General features: G+C 42.8%; 2 protein-coding genes across 2 annotated transcripts; both read left to right on the top strand.

Moving 5' to 3' along the window:
- The first annotated feature begins 1,419 nt into the window (after positions 1 to 1,419).
- Positions 1,420 to 1,981, top strand: LOC110882928 (4-coumarate--CoA ligase-like 7). The gene has a single exon (XM_022130814.2). It carries the CDS (start codon positions 1,519 to 1,521, stop codon positions 1,870 to 1,872), a length of 354 nt encoding a protein of 117 aa, XP_021986506.1. The 5' UTR covers positions 1,420 to 1,518; the 3' UTR covers positions 1,873 to 1,981.
- A 4,180-nt stretch (positions 1,982 to 6,161) lies between these two features.
- On the top strand, positions 6,162 to 8,998 carry LOC110882929. The gene is made up of 4 exons (XM_022130815.2): positions 6,162 to 6,882; positions 6,956 to 7,369; positions 7,443 to 8,338; positions 8,402 to 8,998. The coding sequence occupies exons 1-4, from the start codon at positions 6,162 to 6,164 to the stop codon at positions 8,996 to 8,998; spliced, it is 2,628 nt and encodes an 875-aa protein (XP_021986507.2).
- Positions 8,999 to 12,501: the final 3,503 nt, after the last annotated feature.

Below are 12,501 nucleotides of genomic sequence, written 5' to 3'. Positions count from 1 at the left end.
CGTGATTGGTTGTTTGATTTAGAAGGTATTAAGTTCATTCTATTTATGACTTCACTATGTATAGAATGTTAATTAATATTTTACTCTTTTTGCATATCTAGATGATGAAAACGAGAATGATATCGAGGAAGGACTTGCAGAAGATATTGAATCATTGTATCCGACATATGATGATAGCCACGTTTAGGTAATGTTGACTACCATATTGATAAAGTAGTACATGTTTAGAAAATATTTTTTATTAATCAAGTTGTGAATGGGTTGGCGGGTCGTAATCAAGTTGTGAATGGGTTGGCGGGTTGTAAGCATATTGTAATAAATGGATTGACCTTACAAATATTTTAATTTTAATTTTAAACGGGTGAAATATTGGTCTTGTTTTGATCGTTATTCAGGGTGGAGGATATATTCAAGGTGATCTGAAACAGCAAAGGGGATGAAAAAGATGCCGATATTGCAGTTCGTGTTTTTTTTTTTTTTTTTTTTTTTTTTTTTTTTTTTGCAGTAGGGAGCTTTTTAATATGTATTAAAATTCTTTTAACAACTCTATTAGTAGTATTTGCTTACATTATGGTACATTATATAATTGATTAAATGCCTGTAGTATTTTGTTATGTTTGGGGCGTGCCGGGATCATTTTATGGCAGGTTGTTTCCATGCCTAACGCAAGTGCTCGCTTACCGCTGCCTGGTTAATGAAGACGATCGAGAGGTTCCTAGCTTTCTGTTTGAGTCAGTGGAGCCCGGTTTCCGAACTTCACAAGTTGTAACAAGCTCCATGTTGGTTGTGCTGGTTTAAAGGTATATCTTTATATTCACGAGGATTAAATTGCACAATTATGTACTTTATTAAATACAAAGTGACATGTTTTCGAATCTTTAAAAAAGATGGTTAATTTACATAAATGTGTTTGTTTCTTAGCCTACAGTTGCTGCTATTGAAGCAGGGAAAAACATTGCACTAGCTAACAAAGAAACGTTAATCGCTGGCGGTCCTTTTGTTCTCCCTTATGCACATAAGCATAATGTTAAAATTCTGCGGATTCTGAACATTCTGCTATCTTTCAGGTATAAACCGTCAAAAAATACTCGGTATAAGTTAAGGTAGCCGACGCGTTAAAGCATCCAAACTGGAGCATGGGGAAAAAGATCACCGTGGATTCGGCTACACTTTTCAACAGGGTAATCTTGCTCGTTGATTAAAACAGTTATCTTGCTCATTGCTATAACAGTAGTATGAATCGGGTTCATTTTGGCGCGTTGTCACAGATAGATGAAGATCCACTTATATTAGTATAAAAGTTGAATTTGTATGAAAAAGTTGCCAACTTTGGTCTGCTAGTTGTGTTTTTAGGATCTGGGGGTGTAAAAAAAAGGGTGTTTTTATGTTAAAGATTTGATTTTGTCATCTGGCTCGGTCTCAGAATTGCCTAAGGTTGAGATCAGTGGTGATCATACTGCAGCTTTGTTGTATTCTTCTGGGACAACTGGGGTTAGTAAAGGTGTGGTGTTGAGTCATATGAATTTTATTGCGGTTTCGCAAATGTTGACTTCTGATCAGAGGTTAATGGGTGGGAAAGATTATGTGTTTTTGTGTTTGTTGCCTATGTTTCATATATTTGAGAAGTATAGGGTGACTTATTTGTGGGTTGTTCCGCCGGTTTTTCTTGCGTTGGCTAAGCAGGAAGTGGTGAATAAGTTTGATTTGTCGTCGTTGAAGCAGCTCGGGTCGGGTGCTGCGCCTTTAGGGAAGGAGTTGATGGAGGAGTGTGCTAAGAAGCTGCCTCATGTTGTGGCTCTTCAGGTGAATTTCATGATCTTATTTACAGTTTTGTTAGTTGAAAATTTTGTACTTGTGGTTAGTTATTTATGAAGTGGATCTATAGTGGAATTATTTGGTTATTTCAAATGCATATATTTGCACATGGGTTACATGGTTAGTTCTGTGAATGTGTATGTCCTTTTGGATTAATGTTAAAATCTGATGATGGCCTGTAATCCCAAAGTTTTTTTTTATTTTTTTGAATTTTTTTGATTTTTTTTGAATTTTTTTGAATTGTTTTGATTTTTTTGAATTGTTTTGAATTTTTTTGAATTTTTTTATTTTTTTTTTAAATTTTTTATTTTTTTTGAATTTTTTTATTTTTTTTCATTTTTTTTATTTTTTTGAAAAAAACCCATCTTGACCTAAACCCATTCTAACCCATCTCTTAATAAACCCATCTTAACCCAAACCCATTCTAACCCATGCCCATCCTAACCCATTACCCAAACCTACCCAACCCACCCATTTTGCCACCTCTAAACAATACCCTCCCCTTTTAAAAAAAAATTTTGCCCTAAAAAATTGAATTCAGGGAAATGTAATTGCAGATCTTCTAAGAATTCCCACGAAGTATCAACAACTGGTAAGCCTTCCCAATGCACCAAAATCTTTATAGAAGATTTCGATCCTCGCTTGACTAACTTCCGATCCAATACAACTTTTGGTTGCAAGATAAATCTTGGCCCTTGTGGAAGCTGTCCATTGAAGACATGTGAACCCAGAGCTTTCCTTAGTAAGGAGACATGAAAGGTATGATGAATTTGCGCATCCGAAGGTAAATCCAATTTGTATGCAGTTTTTCCATTTTTTTGTAAAATTAGAAAAGGACCAAAGTATTTAGGGGACAATTTCCTGTTATGGTGATTTTTGAGAGAGTGTTGGGCAAAGGGATGAAGTTTAACATACACCCATTCTCCAGGCTGAAATTCCCTATCAGTCCTATGAACATCAGAAATCTGCTTCATCCTGTTTCTAGCCACCTCCAAATTAGCTTTAAGCTTCCTTATCATTCCCTCTATGTCCCTATGATAATCTTCTACTGCTGCTATAGAAGTGTCGCCTAGAATATATGGAATGTGAATGTTTGGTTTGATGCCAAACAGAGCTTCATATGGGGACATTTTGATGGCAGAATGCCAGGTGGTATTGTACCACCATTAGGCTAAAGGTATCCACTTTACCCATGTTATAGGAGCATCCATACACATGAACCTCAAATAAGACTCCAAACATCTGTTCAGTACCTCTGACTGTCTATCAGATTGGGGGTGGTAAGATGAAGACATAGCTAATTGAATTCCTTGGAGTTTCATAAACTCTTGCCAAAAAGCACTTAGAAAAATAGGATCTCTGTCCGAAACAATAGTGGCTGGACAACCATGAATTTTGAAGATATTGTCCATGAAAACCTGAGCTACTGTAGTTGCAGTGTAAGGATGACTGAGGAGTAGGAAATGCCCATACTTGGTTAGCCTGTCTACTACAACCAAAATGGTATCTTTTCCCTGAACCTTAGGTAAACCAGAGATAAAATCCATGGCTATATCACTAAAAATAGATTTAGGGACAGGTAGGGGCTGTAAAAGATGTCTCATATTTAGATCTTTGGCAAGTACCACATTCTTTAACAAATCTGTGCACCTCCTTAGTACAGCCCTTATAGTAAAACAGCTCCTTGATTCTTTTGACAGTAGGAATGGCTCCAGAATGACCCCCCATTGGAGAAGAATGATAAAGATTAATAATATCCCTTCTAAGAACTGGATCATTTGCTATAAGGATCTTATTCTTTCTTTTAAGTACTTGTCCATTCCAACTTTTATTATGAATCACTTCCCCTTGCTGTAACTTGTTGATGATAGCCTGAGTTTGAAGGTCTTAGTTGCCAGGAATCCTCAATTCTTTTCCACAAAGCAGCATCAATAGTACTCAAACTCAACTGAAATAAAGCCATGCCTTGGACTCTTGAAAGGGCATCTGCTGCAACATTTTCCACTCCCTTCTTATAAGAAATCTCATAACCATACCTTAACAACTTAGACAGCCATTCTGTTGAATAGGAGTCACAATCTTTTGCTCCAATAGATGCTTTAGGCTTTGATGATCAGTTTTAATCAAGAAGTGTTTAGTGACCAAATAATGGTGCCATTGTTTTACTGCCATGAGGATGGCTAAGAGTTCTTTCTCATAAACAGATAAAGATTGTTGTTTAATAGAAAGAGCCTTGCTAATAAATGACAATGGATGGCCCTCCTTGTCACACCCTGACTATTGTGGAAGCGTATGATGTGTGACTGGTTTAATATCATTGCATTCAATCGTGATAAACAACTACATGATCAAAACGATGTTCATCCATTCATAAAATTTAAGTATTACAAACATTGTTTATTCAAGTTTTTAAAACACAACCTTCGACTAGGTTACAAACCAACAAAAGTGGATGACATCTAAACTTCTAGTTACGACACATGCGTCTAAGATCCATCCTGTTACCTGAAATACATGTAATTTTGGAAAACATCAACAAAAAATTGAGCAAGTTTATGCGTCTTGTTTGTGTACTGTAATTCTTGTAAATCTTTGAGAGACTCCTTTGTAAACAGGTATGAAAAGCGTGTATGAACATGAATGTTTTACAAGGACTTTAAGGCATGTGAGGACATAGGGAGCACTCGTTATGGCTCATAGGGAGCACTCGTAATGGCTCATAGGGAGCACTCGTAATGGCTCATACCCTTGTCGATTTTCCTCGACTGTGTCAATTTACCTTGACTGTGTCGATTAACCTCTACTGTGTCGATTAACCTCGACTGGGACTCCGAAGCACTACCAGGTACTAGTTGTGACCATGAGTGGGGTTCGGTCGTACCCGTTAAATCTAACCCTCGTCCCTAATGAATGTTTTAATGGCATTTCTGTATTTAGTCTATGCTCACATGATCTAGTATTTCATAGGCATTTCATACCGTTCAAGTATTCGTAACATGTATTTCACCCCCGAGAGTTATAAAACCAAAAACAGTTAAAGAAAAGGGGGAGCATGAACTCACCGTTTTGCATCTTCAGTACTCGTAACTCAATTCTCGTCAGCAAACACGACTACCTACAATGTGCTAGGGTCTATTAGACGAGCGGGCCGTGCCTTGCCTTAGTATTCATGTTTTGAGTTACGTTTCCTTTATGTCTTTAACATTATCCAAAGTTATATTGCTTCTCAAGTGTTTATTCTCGTATTTCCTTTCCAAGGATGGGAGTATTTCATACATGTATCCTCGTATTCTTGTGTTTGTAGTTCCGAATTAATATATTTTCAAGTCTTTTCTCAGAAAATATATTTAAACTTGTTTTGTCCCAAAAATAATGTATTGTCAAGAAATATATATTTTCCTTCAAAAATCATATATCTTCTAATTATTCTAAGAAAATATATTTTTACTTCCAAAAGTAATATATTTTCTCTTTGGCGAAAATATGATATACTTTGTAATAATAACGAAAATCATATTTTCATTTCTTGTGTCCAAAATAATATTTACCAAAAACATATTTATGATGGTATTTTCTGGAATATTTTGTAAGTTACGTTCTTGTTCGGTTTGCCAATATTTAAGTGTGTAACTGAAGAAACACTGACCTTAACAACTCTGGAAACTTCAACGATCAATGACCCGAACGTGTGGCTGCAAAACAGAAACACCGTTAGGACTCGTTACAGGAATGGGGTTATTCCTGTAACCACCCTCCGGCGTGAGAATAAGTATTCGTTCTTTTGGAGAAGTATATGAAGGGAAAAGTGTATGGGAATTAGATGATCGTACCTTACGTATTTGTCTTTATTTATAGGTTCTCAATTAGGGTTTCCCTTATTTTAGGATGTGCTCCGATAAGGTGGAGATTTACATGATCTTCCCGAAAAGTGGGAGATTTAGTTATGCACCTTCCTTATAGATATGGAAGGTTCTAGAATAATTCTGGGTATTTATGTAAATATAAAAGGTTGTAACCGGGTCGGGTGAGCGACGCGGGTCACACCTCGTCATGTCCCCCCAGTCCGAGCTCATGGAGGGAGTCCATTAGGTCGGACTAAGAGAAAAAGAAAAAGGGGAAACTCGTAATGATTTGTGTGACGACCTTTGGAAATGACGGCGAAAATAGCGGATGTGACAGTTGGGTTATCTCGTCAATGACAGCTGTCTTTTCCCGTGATTGACACGTGCGTCGATTCGTACACATTTTTGAATTTGAAAAGTTTTCGTATCTTATAAAAGACGATGCCTTAAACGGATGTTCAAGAAATCACCCCCAAATTACTCTATCACCATCTTCTCTATTCAATGGCTTCAAAAACGACCGAATCCTCTTCCGCCGCTTCCATGGACGTACTACTGTGCAAATGGGGCGTGATGTCTTTCAACAATTTGGTCCATGATTATGGCATTAGGGCTGAATGGAATCCTGTGTTGCCGTCAAAAACCGACACCGCCTTTCCCCTGAAAGCAGGTAAAATCACTTTGTTTAGTGATTTTTTCAAGTTTTGCAACTTCCGGTTACCCATCACCAAATTTTTGAAATTGGTGCTTGATTTCTACCGCATCCACATTTCTCAAATACATCCTCTTGGCCTTGTGAAACTTCGACAATTTGAGTATGCCTGCGTAGCTCTTGGTCACATCCCAGAACTGATCGTCTTTAGGGCTTTCTTCGTACTTGTGTGGAAATCCCCTTTCTTTACCTTTGATCGGCGGGATACCGAAGTATCATGTCTGAGGGAGATCCCTACAAGTTCTAGAGACAAGGATTGGAAGAAAAAATTCTTCTACCTGGATGCCAGTGCTATTCCCGGGGAAATGCATTGGCAAGATAAAGGTCCGAAGGATAAAGTGAAGGATGATGCTCCCCCTGCAGATTCGTACGCGTCAAATGCGCTGTATGTAAAACTGTGTGGCCGCCCCTTTGAGTGCACTATTATTCCAGAAGGGGCGCTAGTGATGGCCGGTATGAGCCTGTTATGGCCGGATATAAGGCGTTATCCCTCATTCCAACGGGAAGATGGAGGTATGTTTACATTACCACACCTGGTTAACATATTTTTAAATCCGGTATTAATTAAATCACGTATTTTGCGCAGGGGAGTGGGGAATGTTTGACTTTGTTGATCCACCACGTCACCTGGCGTTGAAACCCAACAACCGGAAACTTGATGAAGGGGAACCAGATGTGTTGAAAGTGCATCTGGAACAATTTCTTCTACCGGCGATGCCAACGGATCCCTTGGAGTATATCGCTCCCTTGACGGGTATGGCGGCCGCTACTTCAGCATCATCGGAGAAGAAACCTATTCGGCTAAAGCTGTCTGGGAGAAAACCTGCAGCAACCACTGTCAGCGTGCCCGTGATGGAAGAGACGCCCAACGCGAGTCGTGAAGTTTCCTTAGCTTCCGACCTGACCAGTCCTGGCCGTGCTTCGAAAAAGAGGAAAATCTTTGTGGCACCTACGCTGAGCGCGTTTCAGGCGGTGCAAGCCGCATGTGCAATTTCACCAGGTATTTTATTTTAAATAACCATATGGCATACTAGTGTCCCTGCTGATAGCGTCCGTCTGGTCTTGTGGTGCAGGTACCTTTGCGGGAATATCATCCGGGGGTGTGCCATCCACTGTTGTTTCGACTATGGCGGCGTCTTGTACTGGTAGTACCAGCATGCCTACGAGTCCACAAGTTTCAGCGTCATTCGCTCCCGCTGTGAGCTGCATCATGCCCATTCCTAGTTCTACGGTATCCATAGCCGTAACTTCCGAGCCGCTGCCCTCGCTTCGATCAGGTGGTTTTGACACAACCCTTCCTGAATCGCCCAAGGACATGTTTGCTGGTTTTGACACCAATGCTGCTGCCGCGTCGACCGCGCATGAGGCAACTAGCGTGGGTGGAGGCGATAATCGTGCGTCGAGCAGCGGCATTGCTGACGATGGTGCCCGCTTGATTGATGATTTGTTTATACCTACCGTTTGTTGGGATCCTCATGCCCAGGATAAACGTTACCAGCCTCAATGGAAGATTGCTGAATCTTCCCGACTTATCTTTCCTCCAGTTGTCCAACATTGGGTTGAGAGGGCGTACCCCCCCGCTGAAGCGGCGTATGTTGAGGGGTTAAACAATGAGGATTTGATGAATTCGTCTATATCAGATTCTGTGACCCTACCTCGCCGGTTGGTAGAGATACGGCGCCGGTGGGTGCGTGATAACACCCAACTTCATGAGGCCCGGGTCATTATCCAAGAACTGAGGGATGACAAGCATCGCCTCGAAAGTCAACTGCAGACCGCGGGGTTGAAAGAGGCCCGATTTCTGTCAGAGAAGAATAAGGCCGAGGAGGATTTGCGGAGGGTAACTGAACATCTCGCTGAGGAAAGGATCGTATGGGCCCGCGATATGGCGGAAAAAGATAGGGTTTTGGCTCAAGCGAAAAATGTACAAGAGGAGTTGGAACGCAAGGCTGTGGCAGAGGCTCAGAAGGTGAGACACGAGTTATCGGCCCAATTGGAAAAATTTCGTGTTGACACTGATTTTGTGTCCCAGGTTCAGGAGCGGTACCAGGATTTGACAACCGAAGTAGAGACCTGTCATACCAAGATCCGACTGATGCAGGGAGAGTTGGAGGAGCGTGAGGCAAAATTCAAGGAGATGCAAGATCATTGTGATTCCCTTGTCACCCAAAACAATAAGCTTGCTGCATCGTCGTCTTCAAAGTTAAGGGAGGTGGAGGACGCGCTGGCACAATCCCATGCAGAGATCGATGATTTGACCAACCAGCTAGCGGCTATGCGGGGAGACAGGAATTGGTTGATAACTAATGGGCTAGTGGGGGCGTTCGAATTTCTGCGTGAGTCGTCCCACTTTACTAGCCTGATTGACCGTCTTTCCGCCGCTGCCTACCAAGCTGGTCATCATGATGGTGTACTTAAGGGCTACATGGACTGCCAGCAAGCGGAAAGAGTCCCGCCGGACTTCCAAACCCTCAAAAATAAGTTACAGGCTGATATGGCGAAGGCTCTTGAAGCTGCGTACACCGAACCTCTACCTTGCTATGGCGATCTGATGGATAAGGTTAATGAAGATGGAATAGACTCGCTACGTCTGATGCTGGACCCTGCGGACGAGTCCGAAGAAGACTGACCATTCCGTTATTCATTTGTTTTGCTCGTTGTGTACTCTTGCTGATACTGTTTAAATTGGGTTTAGTGCCCATTATCCGTTTTGATTTGACAGCCAAATTAATGCAAATGTCATGATTTCTGACACCGCCGTCGTTGAAAATATGACTCTGTGATGTGTGATGATTACTTTTAATTAATATACCTGATGTCATCACTGTCAAAACTTGTTAACTACTGCTATAAATTCACCCTTCGTTTCCATTCTTGTTTATGTTTGTGCCATGGAAAGAAAACGATACCGGCAAAGGCTTTCCGAGATCTTTCGGGTGCTTGACGCTGTTGATGGCCTTTTGATGTTACAGCATCCGGTAACAAGATCAATGCTTAGGAGCAGACGACCAATCCCAAATGCTGCTCCGGTTCGTGCCAACCGAGCATGTCAAAGCCTTGTTATCCCGGACCCTCAACCAGAGGATCCCAGAATGCAGCTATCGGCTGATGTGTTGACTGACTTGATCCAGGTGGACCCTGAACGGCGATATCGTCTGACCTACCAACGTCGGTCCGGTGGTCGGACGAAGGGGCAGCCGACGGATGCCTCTGGCTTGATGTTCCGAATGGTTGGTGGCTCAACTGCTCCCTTGGCCGTCAACCCTGTGGTGGTGGTGGAAGACGATGATGATGTGGGGGTGCCTACCCCTGCAGTGGTGACGGCACCCATCTTTCATCAATAGGTGTTTTATGAACATGTTCTGTATTTTGGTTCCCTTATGTTTGGTTTTTATTAAAAACAGGGACAAGTACTTGGTTTTTGATTTTTTGAGATAGGCTATGTATATGTAATGATGCCTATCTGCTTTTTGAGGCGGTTTATGTATCTATTACCAAGATACCCGCCGTAAGCGCTTGTTGTAGTTACCCTATGACTTATAATGAAAAATATTTCGTGTTTAAGGGTGTTGTTTTTGTTTCTACCGGATAATGCATTCATTGTGCGATGGTAATTTTTGTAATAGATGAACTTGCATCTTTATTAAACTTGCATTAAAAAATAAACGAAGAGTAAAAATCCCATGATGGGTTACAAATGCGAACTGGAAAAGGTAATTGACTCTTGCTGTTAGGAGCAAGGCATTACAAATAGCATTTCTTCAGCTGTGCGATGTTCCAACTGCGCGGGACCGGCGTGCAATCTAGTCGGGACAGGCGATAGGCTCCTTTGCCCAAGTCTTCCTGGATGACATAGGGACCTTCCCAGTTGGGGCCTAGTTTTCCCGTTGGTTCCGCTCGACTTGCTTCGTTGTCGCGCATGACGTAATCGCCCACCTTGAAACTTAATTTAGACACCCGCTTATTGTAATACTTTTCCAGTGCTTTTTTGTAACGTGCCTCGCTAATGGCGGCCGCCTCACGCCTCTCTTCCAATAAATCTAGGCCCTCTCTCAGCGATTGGTCATTGTTATCTTTTACTTCGAGACGGCGTAACGATGGTAACCCTACCTCAGCAGGTATCATAGCCTCCATTCCATAGGTAAGGCTAAATGGTGTTTCGTTGTTGCTGGTCTTGGGCATTGTTCGATGCGCCCAAAGGACGTGTGGTAACTCCTCCACCCACGAGCTTCCCTCGTGTCCCAGCCGTTTTTTGATACCTTCTAACAAACTTCTGTTCGTCCGCTCTACCTGCCCATTACCCTGTGGGTGTGCTACCGACGTGAAGATCTGCTGAATGTGGAGATCGGCACACCATTCTTGAAAAATTCTATCCGTGAACTGCGTCCCATTGTCACTTACCAGGTAGAGCGGTAGGCCAAACCTGCATACAATGTGTTCCCAGAGAAACTTTTTGGCGTTTTCTGCCGTTATCTTAGCCAAGGGTTTTGCTTCCACCCACTTGGTGAAGTAGTCCACCGCCACGATTAAGTATTTTAATTTCCCGGGAGCGGGCGGGAAAGGTCCCACAATATCTACAGCCCATTTCTGAAAAGGCCAAGCCGATGTCACCGGTACTAGACTATTTTTGGGCCGAATTGTTTGAGGGGCAAATTTTTGGCAGCTGAGGCATCTTCTCAGTTCTCTGACGGCGTCTTCATGCATCCCGGGCCAGTAATACCCCGCGCTATGAATTTTAGCGACCACTGCTCGAGGACCCGCGTGTATACCGCATATACCCTCATGTATTTCACTGATGAGGTATTTCGCTTCAACCGGGGAGACGCATCGTAGGAGGGGACCCAGGTAAGATTTTCGATACAGGACACCATCGCTGACCTCGTACTGCAGTGCTTTCGTTTGAATCTTTCGTGCCTCGCCCTTGGCGGGAGGCAGTTCGCCGGTTTTGAGAAAAAGCAGGATCGGGGTATACCAACAGGGTTCTTCCATTGTGACAGCGGAGACGCTACGCGGTTCAATTGAAGGTGTCTGTAATGTCTCAACCTTGACTTCCTTTTCCATGCCGGAGGTGGCAAGTTTGCTTAAGGCGTCTGCTATCTGATTTTTCCCTCTGTGCACGTGGTTGAGCGTGACTTTATCGAAAGAGTTCATGAGCTCTTTGGTTTTTGCCAGATATCTCGCCATTGCCTCGTCTTTTGCTTCATATGTTTCGTTGACTTGATTGTTGACCAGCAGTGAGTCGACGTATGCGTCGACCCTGGCTGCACCCATGGATTTTGCCATTCGTAGACCAGCCAGTAGCGCCTCGTATTCCGCCTCGTTATTGGAGCACTCGAAATCAAAACGTAAGGCGTACATTAGCCTGATTTGGTCCGGACTTATCAGCATCAAACCTGCCCCAGACCCTTTACCACTAGACGATCCATCTGTGTACAACTTCCAAGTCTGCCTCGCTGTGCTCGTTTCTGGTATGTCTTGGACAACCGGGTCCGTGACTACCTCTCCTTCTGGTATTTCGGCTAAGAAATCGGCGATAACTTGTCCCTTGACTGCTGTGCGTTTCTGATATTCGATATCCAGGGCTCCCAACTCGATAGCCCATTTAGCCAACCGACCCGAGACCTCAGGTTTGTGCAGGATCTGCTGTAGCGGGTAATTAGTTAGGATCTGTACGCGGTGTGCCTGGAAGTATCTTCTTAATCGCCTGGTGGCGTGTACTAATGCTAATACCAGCTTTTCCAGTGTAGGGTAACGCGTTTCAGGCCCCGCCAACACCCGGCTTATGTAGTATATGGGTGTTTGTTTCCCTTCTCGTTCAACCATGAGCACCGCGCTTACCGCTGTGTGGGCCGCCGCCAGATACATTTTTAGCACTTCGCCGTGTCTGGGCGCGGTCAACGTGGGTAGTTTTTCTATGAACCGCTTCATTTCCTGCAAAGCTCGTTCCGCTTCTGCCGTCCATTTAAAATTCTTTTTGTCGAGGCAATCTTTCAGCGTTTTTATAAACGGCAGTGATTTTTCAGCGTGCCTTGCAAGGAACCTGTTGATTGCTACCAGTCGTCCATTTAGGGCTTGAGCTTCCTTCAACGTTCGGGGGGATGGCATCCGCGATATGGCGGTTATTTTTTCTGG

Source organism: Helianthus annuus, chromosome 10, assembly GCF_002127325.2.
Source record: "Helianthus annuus cultivar XRQ/B chromosome 10, HanXRQr2.0-SUNRISE, whole genome shotgun sequence".
NCBI lineage: Eukaryota > Viridiplantae > Streptophyta > Magnoliopsida > Asterales > Asteraceae > Helianthus > Helianthus annuus.
The sequence above is the reverse complement of the archived record's forward strand: the minus strand, read 5'-3'. Positions and strand labels throughout refer to the sequence as shown.